Below are 17716 nucleotides of genomic sequence, written 5' to 3'. Positions count from 1 at the left end.
GGTGATTTCATCTCCAGCCTCTAAGTGGGGGTGGTAACAACAGGCTTAGAGTACCTTATTTAATGAAAAGGAGGATGAGAATGCTCACCCTGGTTTGGAGAGCCAATTGACCACAGGCTCATTCGCGAGAAAAGATGTTGTGGGATGCTGAAGGCAAACAAGTCAGCTGACATTATGTGGCTCCCGGGAATATCAAAGACACAACCAGCCCCTTTGAGGTAGCAGGCATACAATCATAAGCACTAGGGCCATTTGGCTCAGAGCTCAAAACCTAAATATTTGCTTCATTTTGATGCTCAGTAGCTTTCTGTCAAAGGACGTCAATTTCAACCTAATTTAAAATCAAGAGCATATATTGCCACATCCTACCGGCTCTTTAATTTGGAAAACCTGATATTTTCACCATAAAACACTCTCCCATCTGAAAGCCAAACGATTCAGAGAATTCAGTGTTAAAGGTTTGGGACAATCTGGGGAGGAACACAGTCAACAACCACACTGCTTTCTAAACAGAACTTAAGTAACTCAAAACAGCACCACTGCTTTTTTAAAAAGTGAGGAGAGATACAAGTGGTCAAAGGGGGGTTCTGTAGTGACCCTACCAGTAGAAGAATGTGAAAAGGTCAGGAAAAGCATAGGAGGCACAGCTATGGTCCCCACTAAGACAACAGACTGAACCCAAAAATGCTTTCCTGTATCCAAGTTTCCGAATGCAACACAAGCAACATAGGAGAGTGACAGGCAGCTGAATCATAGCAGAGTGGGACCAGACTGCAGACCAAGGTCTGGGCCCTTTGTGAGCACGCTCTCCATCCCCCACCCCCCCACCCCCCCCCCCCCGCAACCTCTTCTCTTTTCCTAATGGGTGCTGAGCTGGGTTCAAAACTCAACTTTGCCACTCTGAGAGCGTGAGACTTGGGAGTTCTATAATGTAGCCTATTTTCTCAGCTACTGATGAAATTATGATTTTGTATAACCCAAAGAGAAAGTGTGACAGGTTCAAATTCAGTGACTCCATTAAGAACTGTAGGTTGTGGCAGATAAGCTCACAAGTCAGTTGAAGTAAATCACAGTATGAGGTTTCCGGTCAAATGCTATTCTGGTGTTCATTAGTTTTTGTTCATGTAGTTTTGGGATAAAATTAATACTTAAGCTGGCAGGCTTTAAGTAAATTAGACCATATCATGTTGGCTGTCCATATCTGGTGCGTTGAAGACCCCAGAAAACAACGGCTACAAGAAAAACATCCAGCAGACTTTGAACTCAAGGCAGAAAGCTTAACACGCCTCCAGCTTGCTGGTCTACCTCCTCAGAAACTGACCATCAACGTCATGTGATCTCAGATGACCTCTTTCCCTCCAAACACACATACTTACATACCTGTCTATGACAAACACAATTTAACCACTCATTTTGTTGGTATCTTTCTCTGAAACATACTGAAAAATACACAATGTGGGAAAACTAAATAAATTAGAAAAATAAGGAATAACACCTTGATAAGTTCTGAGAGGAAAATCAAACACACTTGATAAAATTTAATGCATATAACTATGAAGGTAATGCACAAAGCTATAGAAGAATAATTTTTAAAACATGTAGATTGTTTCTTAAAATAGTAAATATAACAAAGTCAGTCTGCTTTACACTGGTGACCAAACATCAGAAGTTCTCTCTGAATAACTTTCCGTTGTTGTTTACAAATGCTTAGGAAGCTGTCATCAATGCCACAGATGTTGAGAAGTAACAAGAAAAAAGATCACTTTGAAAACCAGGATTGTATATGTATAGCTAAACAATCCGAAGTTACAAATCTATAGCAAGATACAATAATTTAAAAGTACATGTATAAAAAGGTTTAAGCACCTAATAAAACAACACTTGAGTATAAGAGACAAACAAGGTGAAATATAGCAACAGTGGGTGACTTCAATAGCCCACTCTCATCAATAAATAAATTATATAGAAAAATTTACACAGAAACTTCAGCATTAAACTGTATCACACACAGTCTGTTAAATGGACTTAACAGACATCTACAGAATATTGATCTAAGAGCTAAATATGACACTTCAATAAAAACACAAGTGACCTCAAATAAATAACAACAAACTTCATCTTATAAAAGAATGGGCCAAATAATTAGGAAGAATAATAAGGATGTGAAAGAAATACATAAAATGGAGACTAAAAATAACAAGACAAGAAATCAATGAGACAAAGATCTGATTCTTTGAAAAGATAAACAAATCCACAAACATCACTGTACTAACCAATAGACAGAGAGGACCCAAACCAGTAAAATGAGGTAAGGGGTCATTGAGACAGACAACAGGAGCCAGAGGACCTTGAAGGAAGACACTGAAAAAAAAAACAATATTCCAGAATGATAAGAAATGTAGAAGAGATAAATTTCTACATGCATATGACCAACTGAAATTAAACTGGAAGGCTCTGAGCACAGCTTGCTACACAAGTGGAAGGCTGAAGATGAACCAGTGAGAGTCTTCCAACAAAGAAGCTCCCAGAGCTGGATAGATTCCCTGCTGATTCTACCAGATCTCTAAAGAAATGCACCAAGGCTCTGCCAATTATGCCACATAATCCAAAAGGAAGGACACTGCCTGCAGCTGTTGTTAACAGGATCTAGACCCCCTGGGATGTGGGCCTCTGGGCATGCTTGTGTGTGTGTGAGGGGGGTTACTTTGATTGCTTTAGTTAATGCAGGAAAACCCATTTTAATTGTGGGCGGGACTATTCCCTAGGCAAGGGATCCCTCTAAACCGATAGCTAAACACTAACATGCATGCATGCATTGCTCTCTTCTTTGGACTCTGGTCACAGACCAACCAATGGCTTCAAGCTCCCGTTGCCTTGACTTCCACACCAATGCCTATCAGACAAACGAGGTTTAAATAAAACCTTCCTTCATAAGTGGCTTTTGTTGGAATACTTTCTCATAGCAACAAGCTCTGAAACACCACCAAATTGATTCTATGAGCACAGTATTACCCTGATACCAAAACCAGCACACACGTACACACACACACACGACAATTAAGGACCAATTTCCCTAATCAACTTAGATTCAAAATTTCTAAATAAAATACTTGCAAACAGAATTTAGCAACATGTAAAAAAATATCATAACCATGAATGAATATGTTTCATTATAGGATATAAAGATAGTCTAACATATGCAAATCAATAAATGAAACGTAACACATACACAGAGCCAGAGACAGATCTCACATGATCAAAAATCTCTTGACACAGTTAAGCACGGATTCATGATAAAAAGTCAGGTGGAAACTAAGAAACGAAGAAACATGGAAACATATGTCAACATAACAAAGGCATATACAAACCACTAATATTTAGTCAACGTCATAATAGAAAAAAGTGACAGCATTGGCTATAAAAACAGGAATGAGACTAGGGTATCCAATCACTCCACTTTCATTCAATACAGGCTTATACAACATGAGAAAGAGCAATGGAACTGATACAAATAGGAAGGAAACAAGTGGAATTACCTGTCTTATATTGACACATCAACAACAGAAGCAGCAGTAGCTTTTCCACATCTCAAGCAGTGTCTTGCAGAGAAAGATGTCGGGGCAAAAAAACTCATTCACAATAGCAAAATCAAACAAACAACAACAACAAAAAGCTGTGGAAAAAAGTCTCACCAAAGAGGCAAAAGATCTCTACAATGAAAACAAGAGGAGTCCAGTGACCATGAAGAGTCTAGTTGGAGGTGGTAGCATAGGAGAGGACAAAGAAGATAAAACCCCTGTCGTCTCATTATAGAGTATAGATTTACATGCGTATGAGAGAAAGAGACAGAAGCAGAGGTAACTATTTTGGAGGAGACAGAGGACCAGAGGGAGAGGAAATGAAAGGTCAGGAAAGCTAAGAGGAGGAAGGGTGAATTCAAACAAGAGAAGTGACATATGAAAATGTCCAGTCACAATGAGATCCATTATTCTGTATGCTCACTAAAAGCTTAAAGTCAACTCCATCACACATAAGTCTTTCAGCATAGTATTTAGCTGTTAGTTCACTTTATTAAGTACAGTACACACACATATGTGCTATTAAATGCAGCACACGAGCACACAGTACACACACCTAAGCCTGTTTTAGCCATTTTTGACTAACAGTCAACAGTAGAGGGAGTTACCATGAGCTCCACACTCGGCTTCTCAGGATGGGGGTGGGGGGAATGGATATAAACATTTGCTACGGCATGATGCAGCACTGAATATCTATCCTTAACTAAAGCCCAATTCATCCTAAAGAGCCAGGTTCCACTGTGCTTAGCTCTGAAGGGAGCCCACTGAGGATGAGTTCTGTTGGGAGCCTCCTGGCCCCTGCAAGGTCACAGACTCTAAGCCTCTAAGACAGCGGCTACATGTTTAGTAGAGTACCCCGCATCTGCTATTTGTCTGGTGTTTTTCTCATGATTAGGGATATGGGCTGTGAGAAAAAGGCCAAAGCAAAGTACTATTTCATGACATCTGCTGAAGGGTCATTCTGATGAACAATATGCCACCATAGTCACAACTCCAGTCTCAGGGGAGGTGCGGTGTCTCAGGGGCAAATTGTAAAGTCACACTTTTCCCCCTTTCCATATCTTTGGGGAAGAAGATCATTATGACTTGGAGAATACTCGCTTTAAAGTATTATAAATAATACATTTATCTAGACAGATAGATTACGTTGATGTTTGAAATACCTCCAAGAGCATTTTCGTGGATAGATAGTGCTTTAAAATATTTTCTTGTAATAAATGCATTACATTTTTTGCAGTGGAAAAAATTTTTTAAATGTTTATAAAAAGTATCACCACAGATTTAAAATATAGACATAAATTTCCAGTTAATATTCTAAGATACAGCTTCAAAATCTAGGTCTATCTTTGAAAAGCTGAAATAACTCTACAGCATGCATGTCCCTGTCACTTGTTGTCTGTTAGCATTATACAAACTGCTCTCGGCTTTTGGGGTGGGAAGCATTTCATGCTTTAGCAACCCAAGGCTTAGCACATAGTGCACCCAGTCATGACCAAGAACTTGGGAACTTCATGAACTGAGGATTCCCCGCCCCCCAGAAGGTGACCAGCATGAATTCAGTCTCTTCCTTTGCCCACAGTGTCACGGTAGTGACCTCGAGAGGTGAAAATTTATTTAAACCAGTAAAACAGTCCTCACTGAGGACTAGCGAACACAGAGGGGTCACTGCCTGGGACTTCGGAGGTTGTTTATAAATCCATTCTCATAATTCCTAGGTATTTAAACATTCTGCAAAGCTATATGATTTTTTGTTGTTAGACTCTTGCTTTCAGGCTTTGAGTCATCACTTTCAAGTTTGGGTACAGGTCCATGGTGACTTTATTCTGTCCTGGAAACCAGGGGCGGTTTAGAATTCAGAACTTTTCAGAGTTTAAAGGCACCAGAGCAATAACTTACTGAATTATGGGAGCCCAGGGCAAGGGCCAGGAAACTGAGTCGGACAAAGCAGCATCTGCTGCAAACACAGCACATTCAGCACCCCGATTCTCACGCATCTTATGAGCCTTGATGATGCCTTAGAGGGTCCTCTGTGTCCAGGTCACGTGAGCACCTCTCTGGTGGACTCTACAGTGTCCTCAGCCCTAGTTTATCTCTGGCTGGGAGCCAAGTCTGATCTAATTTCTCAGTTTTGGGGGGTACTAAAAATATGAAAGTCATCAAATTCGAACATGGAAACTGCTAGGATCTGATCAAGCATGCCATAAATGATTCTTTCTTATCCAAAAAACACATCTAAAAATATGCCTATTTTTCCATTCTTGGGCTATTTTCCATTATCTCACGCCCTGCAGCGTACCAACTCCAGACTCCAAATGCTCAGCATTAGGTTAGCGTGTGGGAGGATCTTAGGGCCTTCACCCTCTGTCCTGCAGAGCTGATGCTACCTAGTACCCTCACTCAACTCTACAAAGCACCAGGAAGCATCCTTTCCTGTGTGTATCCCTCTCTCTTCCCACTCTCAGTTACTGGGACCTAAAGAATCTCCTCCTCTCAGACAAGGGCTGCTGGGCATTAGCCTATGTGTTCTTGTTTAATTCATCATGCTCTAGCTTATAGCGGGAAGTTGTCAGATTATCTTAAACTATGTATGACCTGATCAGAATTCTTAATTTCATTTTCTTTTGAAATCAATAATATATGCATTACATACTTGGTGTACAAGTACTTACTGTATTTATTACTGTAATAAAACTCCTGAAATAGCTAGCTTACAAAACAAACATTTCTTTTGGCTCACAGTATTGGGGGTTTGTAACATGAGGGCCAGCTTGTTGGGGTTTCTGTCCTGCCCGGTACCCCACAGCCAGCAAGTCCCAGGGAAAATCAATCACACAGAGATCTCTATAAGTTATAAAGCTGATTAGCTCATTAGGTCAGGCTTCTTATTAGTCCTTGTAACTTATATTAATCCATTATCATTATCTATATTAGCCACATGGCTCAGTACCTTTTCCAGCGGGGCAGCTTACATCTTTCCTCTCCGGTGGTCTGGGCAGAACTGTGGACGGAGCTTCCTGCTTCCCAGAATACTCCCAGTCTCTTTGCTCCACCTCTTCTTCCTGTCTGGTTTTTCCGCCTATACTTCCTGCCTGGCCAATCAGCGTTTTATTAAAATATGATTGACAGAATACAGATAATTCTCTCGCACCAGGGGTTCCTGTCTAAGACTGGCACATGTGGGACCTGTCATGATGAGTTGTCACATCTCAGGTTCCAAACAATGCTCGCCTCCCACCAAAAGGTAGGAGGAGCAGAGGAAGATACTTAGCTCGCAATTTCCATCAACGACAGAACCCCAGTGACCTAAACACTTGCCATGAGGCTCCACCTCGCAGAGGGGTCCGGTGGTGATACCCTAGGGAATAAGTCTTTAACAGGTGGACCTTTGATGGACACCATTCAAACCATGGCCCTCATGGGGGAGGGTCTGTCTACCCGGCAAGAGCTCATGTAATCACATGTGCCATTTCTCCAACTTTGTTGGCTAGCTTTTGACGTGGAAACTGTGGTTGCTTTTGCAACAAAATATTTAGAATCGGATGTTTTCTTTCATTTGGCTTACTCTGAAAAATGAGTAATCATAATTTAATGTCACCTACTTAGTGACAAATTATCTTCCAGACCCTTACACAATTGTTTAATTGCAATGATGTAAACGTTCACGATTCCTAACAACTATGGAATGATCCTGTTATGTAAGACAGAGACTCAGCCGGCCTCTACAGATTCAACACTCTCTAGATGGCATTGTTCCAGAACATGAGTCCCCTCCTCGGTCAACTTCACCTTCAAAACTTGAAGATCTTCGCACGTTTGGGCTGGAACACAGTAAGCAGTCATAAATACGTGTTGACGGACGAGCACTCTTGGTTAGGATAACTGCCGATGGGTCAATCCTGTCTGTGTTCTTCACTCTGTCAGCCTATCAGCTCAAGGAAAACTTTTGACACCAGGTTCGAAGGACCTTTTAACACCAGGTCCCAGTTCTATCACTTTTTCAAACCTTTAATCAAGGTGAACTGTTTTGTTTTCCTTCTCTTATCACAAATGAAATAATATAATATTTGAATTTCTAACAGGCTGCTTTCAAGAGTGGTAACGTGACAGTCAGCAAATGAGCAGTTTCTACCTAAGGATCAGTAATGAATAAATTCCTTCTGTCTTCCTGGAGAAACAATTACTAGAGTAAAAACTGTGGTACTAATGGATCTTTCATCCGTAACAGATGTGGTACGTAAAGTGAGCATCAATCTCTTGGGGTTTCTGATGCCTCAGCAATACAGACAATTTTACCTGATAATTATATTATGACTGCATGATTTATCAGCGAGGCACATATGGCCAGAGATTCAGTAAGTGGTCAGGGTTGTCCAGATCGCGTCTGGATCTGAAGCCTTCATTCTCTTTCCCCCAAGAATCAGGGGGTTTACTAAGCAACACGCTCCTAGGCACGCGGTCTTTGACAAAGACATTGACAAAGGCCAGCCGTGCACAGCCTTGCAGCCACCACAGCAGACTGATGGACGAGAGTTCAGACTTTGAAAGCTGGCTGGCTGTCCTCTAGAGGGTAACTCATGCAAAGATGAGCTGCAGGGTTCTGAGTGTGGGTAGAAAACAATGCATTTGCTGTGTCTCTTGGCTGCAAGTGACATTAAAATCAGCCAAAATGGAAAACAGAGTTTATAGATTTCTTCATGTAAATTTGCAGAGCTACGAGACTGCCTTCTGACACGGCAGGGCTCTGGACCTGAAACGTCATCTCAGACTTCAAGTCCCTCTATAACGTATTACTTCTCTCAGTGTCTTGGTCTCACTCTCTGTGGGAATATTATAGGCCACCCAGAGAATCATATTCCAAATATTCTACCACCCCAAGAAAAAAAGTTCTTGTCAACAGTGTTGCAAGAAAACTATAATGAAAATATGGGAATGGTTCAGAATGGTTCTTCTTGGGCCTTGTTCCTGTATCTTGCCCAATTGCTTCATTTTCTAATACTAATCTGAGCTTGTGGTCAGCCCTGTGGTCTGTAGGGAGAGCGGACCACAGTAAAGAGCAAGCAAAGAGTACACAGGCTCATGAGGCACTGTCATACTGTACCAACAGGCTAACATACGGATTAACCACTTCCTCACATAATGTAGAGTGTATGGGCACACTCTAATGCATGTTTGTATTTAGGAAAGTAGAAATCATTATTTAAACACAGGTTCATGTATATATTGCTTAATGCATGTAATGCACATTCATATATAGCTTTGTGAGTATGGATGCATATATATTTTCCCTCTGTATGTACCACTGTTCACAAGTACAAGGGTGACCTTTCCCTTTCCAAGAACCTCATTCACATCCTAGGTCATCGTAACAGTTTTCCATTTTCTGTAGTCTGGATGACTATATAACAGTTCATATTTCTACAACTGTACAGAGTATGCTTGACTCTAGCAAAATCAGCCCGGGAGTTACCCAATGCATGCTTAATTTCTATCTCTGGAACATCAGATGTGCCTTCTGAATCCCTTGGCATAGGGTGTTGAGCCCATGTTAAGGCAGCAGAATGGAGCATGATTAAAAGTGACAACCTGTGTGGTCTGCATGGTGAAGGTGAAGGCACTCCACACCAGAGCAGCAGTTCATCAACGGCGACAAAATTAGAAAGGAGCAGAGTGGATCAATGAAAGCAAACGGAACTATAAAATCTAAGGCAACCTGATTATCAATACAGACGTCGGAGTTCACTGGAGTTCTGGGAGTAGTGCTTAGTTCATGGGCTCAGAGGGGGATGGCAGCAGTCAATGTGGATTCCTTCACGCTTGCTCTTCTCCTGGCTTCTTCAGGTTCTCCGCCTGTCCCATCCTGCTCCTGAGTACCTGTCTTAGATCCATTTCATTTCTGTGAGAAAACACTGTGACCAAAAGCAACCTGGGGGGAAGGGCTTTATCACGGCAGAGAAGTCAAGGCTGTAAGAGCTTAAAACAGCTGGTCACACTGCACTCCAGTCAAGAGGAGGAGGAGGGCTTCCACACTGCACCCCGGTCAAGAGTGGTTGCGGGGGAGTGCATCCTCATCACTGTTCAGGGGCCCCTTCTTTATCAGCTCATGACTCAGCCAATGGAACGGTGCTGTCCACATGCAGGGTGGGAGTTCCCATCTGAATTAACTCCAACAGGAAAACAGGCATGCCCGCCCACCAACACAGTCTGGACAGTTCCTCACTGAGGCTTTCTTCATGGGGAGAAAAGACTTGTCAGGTTGACAGTCAAAGCTAAGTGTCATGTTCCTGTCTCATGAGCCACAAAGATCACCCTGGAACTGTCTCACCCCTTGGTGATGTCAATCCTCTCCACCTTTGTGTTTTGTCTTCCATTGTCCCGAGATGTGTTTTCTGATTGAGGGTTGCTATCTCACAGCCTGCCTGAGAAAATTGTTCCCCCACCACTCAAGCCCTTAGAAAAATGATAAGTCAGGTTTAAAATGAAAAACCCAACCTGTATGTGTCAAATAAGCAACCTTTATTAGACATTAATTTGTTTCTTTCTGTAAAGCAACTGAAGAGTTGAAATTTTTTCTTTATAATTACAGAAATGGGAATATCCAACTTAATTAATAATTAAGTTGATCAGTTTAAAATTTTGGGAGCATACATCTGCATATAATTGCTCTCCACACACTTCTCTAAGAGCTAAAGCCTATATATCCAAACATAAAAAATCCATTCATGCCAGCATTAGTTACAAGTGCACATTTATTTGAATGTGGTGAGCATGTTCTTTTATTGCCAAGAAAGTAAGCTTTGTTCCTTAATTGTTACAATAACCACAATTTAGGAAATTCTATTGCAACACCAATCTGTTATGTACATCTATAATTAGACTAGCATGGCCTGCCTATCATAGGAACTGCTGCAAAGCCTTCGTAGTTTGTCTGCTTGAGGCTTTCCAAGATTCTCTGGTTTTAAAGAGATGCAATTCTGCCTAGTTAAATTGTTAAAGAGACTGAAAACATAGTCCTAGCCTTGCCTGCTCTGTTCTGGGCTCCTGAACATCATGGAAAGGGACACTCTTTACCAAACACCAGCCTCCTCCCAGTTCTAGCACATTCTGGTTCTCTGATCAGATCTGAGGAGGATGGCTGCCATGTGCAGCCTCCTGTGGTCAGAGCAGTGACGGATTCTCCAGAAGCCAAAGCCAATGCCAATGCCCTATGGGTGGCTTGCTCTAGGCAATGTCGGCCTTCACATCACGTCACATCACAGAACACCCACCACAGTGGCTGAGTCCATGGTAGAAAACTAAGATTGGACCCCAGCCCCAAGGTGAATCTCTCTTTTCCCTTCATTTGCCATGACCTCATCAAGAGGAACAATGATGCCTCGAACCAAATGGGGCAAGTGTCTAGATCCTTTATCCTGCCCTATCTAGTACAATTAATAATTTAAGATGAATGCTTAGAAAACAACAGCGTTTACAGAATAATGCCAAGTGTAAGTATGTATCTTTTTTTAAACACCCATGGATGACAAATTTTTCTAAAGTCATGTTCAATGTGTGTTGATAATTACTCTGCCTTAATACCACAGAATGGTTCATCATATTTTCTCTTGATAAAAATATTTATAATTTTTAAAATACTCTGGGGCTTTTAAAGTTCTGTTGTATTTTATAATATGATATTACCATGAGATCTTGGGGACAAACAAGGAAGGAAAGGTTATTACTTAACAGTGGTGTGTGTGTGTGTGTGTGTGTGTGTGTGTGTGTGTGTGTGTGTGTGAAGTTGACAAGAAGTGGATTGTGCTGGTTGGTTTTCATAGTCAATTTGTCACAACGACCTGAGAAGAGGGAACTGAATTCAAGAATGGCCCAGATCAGACTAGCCTATAACGTCTGGAGAAGATTCCTGATCTATGGACTAATGAGGAGTGTGGGCAGCTCTCGTCTTAGGCAGGGCAGAGCTTGGTTAAGCAAGCTGGAAAACTAGCCAGTAAGCTGTGTTCTTGGTGGTTTCTGATCCAGTTTTGCTCAAGTTCCTGTCCTGTCTCAATAATGGACTATAATCTTGAAGTTTAAGCTGAGATAAACCCCCTCCCCATTACTAAAAATGAAAGTAGTTTTAGTGAGATTACATTGTGAATAACACTGAGATAGTCAGGGAAGCCAGAGAAGTTATGGGTCAGCCATAAGGTACAGGGGATACAGCAGGGGCTGCAAAGTCCACGTCATTCAAGTTCCTGTTGCAGCTTAATGCCACCTCAGAGCGGTAGCAGCCAACTCAATCCCAGTATCAGTCAGGACTCCAGGTTCAGTGGCCAGCAAAGACATCCAGAATTCAGTCCTCACTCAGTGAGTGGCATTCATTTCAAGGCTCTCTCTCAACAATCAAGTTGCACAGGTTTAGAGAGGAAAGAGAGGTGGGAGGAACCTACTGTGTTCCATTCCACTCTCAACGGCCGCGCTGGAAGGGATTTGCTACCTCCTTCAATAGATTCTTCAGAGAGCAAGAAACAAAGCTCTAGGCTAAATAGGAAGACATGGAAATGTGGTGGCTTTCCATCTGCCTCACACTTATCTGATTCCAAGTCATTACCTCCCCTTCTGCGACCCTGTCACCTCCAGAAGGCTGTGCACTGGGTCTTTCTAAATAATATCCTCTGGACAGTCTTTCCCTGGGATGAGTACATTAAGTACGAAGGATGATGAGAAGGCCTTCAAGAACCAGTCACAGACCTAAGTGATAGGTAAAGGAATCAATGTTCTGAGATTCTCAAATCATGACCCCTGAGAGCACAGAGAGGGAAGCAATTCCCTTTGTTGTCCCCTCATTCAGGGACATGACCAATACTCGTGTCGATGCACAGGCTACCCTAAGGAAAGCATAAAAAATGTATTTAATTGTAATTTTACATGGAGAGCTGCCTTAGTTACTATTCTCATAGCTGAGACTGAATACCTGAAAATAGGAAACTTAAGGGAGGACATGTTTATTTGGGCTCATGGTTTGAGAGGGTACAGTCCACCACGGGAGTGGAAGCAGGGCAGAGTCTGTGGCAATAGGAAGGAGAGGCTACTCCAAAACCTGATTCACAAATACTGAGACACATCACAGGGCTTTACCATCCAGTGGTACATTTCTCGTGAGCATAATTCATGAGGTACTTTATCCATATGCTCCGTTTTCAGCCTGTGACAGGCACTTGTGAAATGATTAACCCATACTGCAGAGTTACAGAATATTAAGTGACAGCCAGACATAAAAGTAACGAGAGACAAGAGCGAGGCGAGCTCTTCCGTAAAAGACACATTTTTATACAGGTAATCAATTTATCAGGACACGTGACACATTCAAGCAAGAGACTTCCCAAAGTTAATTTAAAACCAATTAGAGGGTGCACATCCAGCAAGACTCCGAGGAATTCGTATATTATTAACGGTGCCTCCCCTCAACTATAAAGGTCTAATAAACAGTCTATAAATCCAGGAGATACGAAAACAATGTTCCAAGAGTGAAATGAACAGAAAGCGATAACTCGGGCGCGCCACCAGCCACAGAGGAGCCGTTCTCCAACAGGTTCTGACCCCCGGATTCTCCTCAGTGCTGGGACGCACTGGTGACCGAAGCTGTCACCAACAACTTCCAACAGGCTTGACTCTGAATCAACACTAGACATGCCTCCCACTTACCCCATCCCCACAGAAATGACTGTGAGAACAGTTTCAATCGCTCTGCTTGCTCATTAGTTCTTAGTGTTTCCCCCTGCTGGACTTTATGAGACAAGACTATGAAGGGCTCCACCAGAAAGTCTTTTCCACCTGAGCATGAGCACCTAAGTTAGGGTCCTGAGATTTACGTTCAAAAGGGCAGACGGACTGCCGTGCAAAGCGTTCTGTGAACACAATAGGGCCATTGTACAGAAGAACTCACAGCGGCCTCAGCAGGCACAGATCAAGCCAGTGGTACTCTGTGGGGTTTCAAAGGAGTACTTTGAAGTGGAAGAAGTGGATCCAATCAAAACACATGCGTGTGTGAAATTCTCAAACAGAAAACAAATAGTCAGTTTGGTGGCATGTTTGTGATCCCAGCCCTGAGGAGGCAGAAACAGGTGGGTCCTGGGGCTCCTGGTCAGTCAGTGTACCTTACATGGTGAGCTCTAGATCAGAGAGAGACTTTACCTCACAATCAAAACAAAAAGTGCACACAGAGCCTGAGAATCCGATCCTAAACTGTCCCAAGCATGTCCCCTGGCTTTTAGGCATGTGCATGTGCGTTTGTATGTGTGCACGTACGGGCGCGCATGCACGCACACACAGACGCACACACAGGCACACACACTCACACACACCCTTCCACAGTAGTGTACTTTTCCTAGCTCTCAATATACAGCCACCTTCACCTGGGACACCAATTGGTTACAAAGATTTAAAAGTTCAGCAACCTCAGAATTTAGAGGGTTTTAACCCCTTTAAAAATGTGGAAAGATGTTAAATCCCGTTATCTCTGAAGCCACTGCAAATGTTACAATTCAGCTTGGCCCATTTTTTTCAGCTCTAGGTCCAAGGATGACAGAGTTATAAAGAGACAGATGAGATGCTTTTCTCCAGCTCTATAAAGAGTCGTCCCCAACCAAGTGACCTGCAGGAAATAAAGCCAGTCGGTTCTCCAGCTGGTCGCCACTGATCAGAACATCTAAATGGAAAGATATGTATTTAAGCTTCAAGCCACCAGGAAAACAGGTAATTGCTTCCTCAACTCCATAGGAAGCCAGTGATTTGATGGTTTGATGTGGGAGGGGGTGAAGGATTTTAGACATGTGTCAGAAGTATCTAAGAATAGAAAACAGAAAAAAAAAGTTGTCAGGGACCCAAAGAATCTCAGTGGGACAGAATGGGTAAAGGCAATGACTCAGAAGCCATCTTGATCCTGCTGGAAAACAGTTGCCATGGATACTCTCCCAGGTAACCCTCTCAAGTCTTACCTCTTGGGTCCTCACATTTATGTATCCATAGTGAATTCGAAGAGGCTGCCTGAATGTGTAGGGCAGTGGGATCCATTTTGTCTCGGGTTGTCCAAAGCAGCTCAGTAGCAAAGGGAAATTCATGTCATTGACGAGGCGCATGGCTAGCAGCAAGAGGCACAGCGCTGTGAAGCTCGCCACAACCACAGACTTCCTCTGTAAAGTGGAGAAGGAAAGAATAGTGAGTGACCTTCAACTAGCTAAAGCCACAGCGAGAGGGAGGGGAGGGAGTGGGAGTAGGGGTGGAGGTAAGATAGAGGTGGGGTAGGGGAGAGTAGAGGTGGGGGCAGGGCAGGGTGGAGGTGGGATAGAGGTGGGGCAGGGCACAGGTGGGATAGAGGTAGGATAAGAGCAGGTGGAGGTATGGGGGGGTGGGGCGTGTGGAGGTGGGTGTCCCTTTCTCTCTTAGAAGAATCAAAGGGTTTGGTCTTTTAGGGTATTTCAGTTGGAGCAGAAACAAGCCACCCTTGGGTGAGCAGGGGCAGAAACTTTCTTGTACTCTCCTAGCCTCCCTCCCTCTTCCTTCCCTGCTATCTTTTATATTAAGAACTCAAACCAGACACCCCCAACCATAGGAGACCCTTCTTGCCTCCTCAGCTCCCTCCCCTGCCACCCTTTCACCACCAGGCTGCCAGCCCCAGCAGAGCTGAAGTCTCATCAGCCCCTTTACTCATAGTTCTCAGCCTTCCTCATATGCTACAACCTTTTAACACAGCTCTTCACGTTCTCGTGACCTCCAGCTGTAAAGTTATTTTCATCTCTGCTTCATCACTGTAATTCGGTTGCTGCTCTGAATCACAATGTAAATATCTGATCAGCAACCCTCACAGGGTCACGACCACAGGTTGAGAACCCCTGCTTGAAAGGCCTCTTTACTTTTCTCACAGTGTAGTTGTGGTCATTTCCTTTTCTACCACGTGCTTCTCAATTCCTGAGGCCATCGGATGTCCTTGTCACAGGACTCTCTGTATCCATGTCCTCTGCGTAGTATTACACCTTACAGCATACAAGAAATGCAGCAAATGCTTGTGGGAAAGGCATGGCTCCTCCACCCACCCAGCTTCATTCCCACCTCACACTTCTGGAGCTGTATTCAGTGGTTTCTACCAACAGAAATGCCACCTGTGCCCACAATGTAAACTCGAAATCTTAAGCACCAGACAAGGGAAGACGGCACAGGAAATAGCCTAAGAGCATCTCCTCGGAAGGCCTGCAAAGGAAGAAAGCCAGAGCAACTGCATCTGGCGGGGTGAGAGAGCGCCGTGATATACGCTCGAGATGGAACTTGATAAAAGGCATGTTTTGATTGGTAGGGATGTGTGAGCAGATCTTTCTAGAGGGAAGAAACAGGCAAGGAAACAAGAAAGCATGGCTTATCTGTGGGAATCTATCCGTCTCTCTTAGCAGAAGGAAAGCAGCCAGCACCAAGTGATGACTATGGCGGCCACCCGGGGGACTGCGCTGAGATGTGAGCCCTGGGTCTGGGAGATGGCCGGAAGCCAAAGAGGCCTTTCTGTTGGAGATTTCTAAAGATGAAAGCTATGTCATAGTTCCACATGGCTCGTGATACTTTGCACCAGGGAGGGCTTAGTTAGAAATGAGTAGGAAGCTGGTCTTTCGATACAGGTGTTGCAAACCAAGGACAGAAGCCTGAGCAGCGGTTACAAACAGTGAGCGAGACTCGAGAAAGATTCTCAGTTTGCATGGAAGGGGACATTAGCAGCAGACACAAAACTCAGAGCTGACCTTGAGCCTAGACAGCAACAGTGTTAGAGGGCATCCTGCGGAAGTCACTAAGGTTGCCATAGTTTGTCCAGGGAGCCAGGCAGTAAAGCCCTTGGCTCTTTTGGTGTTCTTCTTGGTGGACCGGAAGCTCAGTAGTCATGAAGTCAGAGAGAAAGTCAAAGTGAGAGCAGGAAGCGAGAAGAGAACTGGGGGCAGAGGCAGGAACAGCTGCTGCGGCCTGCCCCTGCGGCCTGCCCCTGCGGCCTGCCCCTGCGGCCTGCCCCTGCGGCCTGCCCCTGCGGCCTGCCCCTGCGGCCTGCCCCTGCGGCCTGCCCCTAATTGGGTTCAACTCTCAGCTGGACTCAAGCTGAAGGAAAAGCAGAGCTGCTGAGGATGAGTGGCCGGCCTTCTGTCATTCACTGATGGGTTTGGAGCCTGCTACTTCCCGGGGTAATTAGCTCCAGAACTTCTCAAGGGAGAACAAATCTACCTCCTGCTCACAGCTGAAGCCAGGCAGCAGAGCCAGCATCCAGAGCGACCATCACTTCTCGATTCCTGCTCAGCTCCTATAATTTGTAAAACCCACATTCCTCTGTCTAGCCAGCCTAATTTTCTAATCACCCGAGAGTCCCCTGAGCTCTGCCTCCTCAGAACCCCTTATCTCCCCACTAACTACCACAGCCTTCCCTCATTTAACCTTCCAATCATGAAGAAACGTTTTAATTTGCTCTTCTGTAGAATCATTATGTCCACAGCCCTGCAATGTGTCAAGGTAACAGCGTAAAGGAGGTGATGGATCTGAACAAGTCTAAAGGGGCATGGACCAGAAGAGATGGCTAAATAAAACCAAAGAGGCCAGTCACACTTCTTTCTGTCACCACTCAGACCAACAGCTGCTCCGAAGGAGCCCCAGATGTGATCTGTGCTCTCCTCTACTCCTGAACCCAGCAGGCCCTCTGCTCCTCTAAGCTGCTGAACTTGTACAGCTGGAGTTCTGGGGACAAAGGCATAGAGGATCCCTCCCAATCCACCACGTACAACAGCCACACCTATAGAATGCATGCAGGAGACAAAAGTAAGCCAATCAGGGGCCTGCGCCCCTGGAATTCACGCCTCTCTCTGGGCTACTAAAGGAGCTAAAATGAGCAAAGAGTGAGTGGGCTACCGGGTGGAGAGAAGGCATCGCCCCTCTCGCTGTACCTGTAACTGTATTCACGGGGCCAGGGGTCTTTTCATAGCTCAGACCTCCAGCCCCACTCAGCTATGTTACATCGGCCAGGTTCTTTCTCCCTCTGTCTAATGCGATGCTACCCTTGCTCAGCACGGGAGTAACTCACAGCACTGACACAAAGCACCCTGAAACTTCCGTAGAGAAGGTGTAACTTGAAGCTCTGCAAAGCA

The 17716-nt window shown here is 44.1% G+C and overlaps 1 protein-coding gene across 2 annotated transcripts in view; it reads right to left on the bottom strand.

Annotated features, from left to right (window-relative positions):
* The window catches only part of St6galnac3 (ST6 N-acetylgalactosaminide alpha-2,6-sialyltransferase 3), a 515374-nt gene that overhangs the window by 260798 nt on the left and 236860 nt on the right, over positions 1-17716 (bottom strand). For both annotated transcript variants that reach the window (XM_085677523.2, XM_048453542.3), the window contains exon 2: positions 14552-14746. In XM_085677523.2, the coding sequence (XP_085533649.1) occupies positions 14552-14692 (141 nt within the window). In that variant the 5' untranslated portion in view covers positions 14693-14746. The remainder of the gene's footprint in view (positions 1-14551; positions 14747-17716) is intronic.

This window comes from Myodes glareolus, chromosome 17 (genome assembly GCF_982192425.1).
Source record: "Myodes glareolus chromosome 17, mMyoGla1.1, whole genome shotgun sequence".
Taxonomy (NCBI): domain Eukaryota; kingdom Metazoa; phylum Chordata; class Mammalia; order Rodentia; family Cricetidae; genus Myodes; species Myodes glareolus.
Note: the sequence above shows the minus strand (reverse complement) of the source record. Positions and strands in the feature narration are given on the sequence as shown.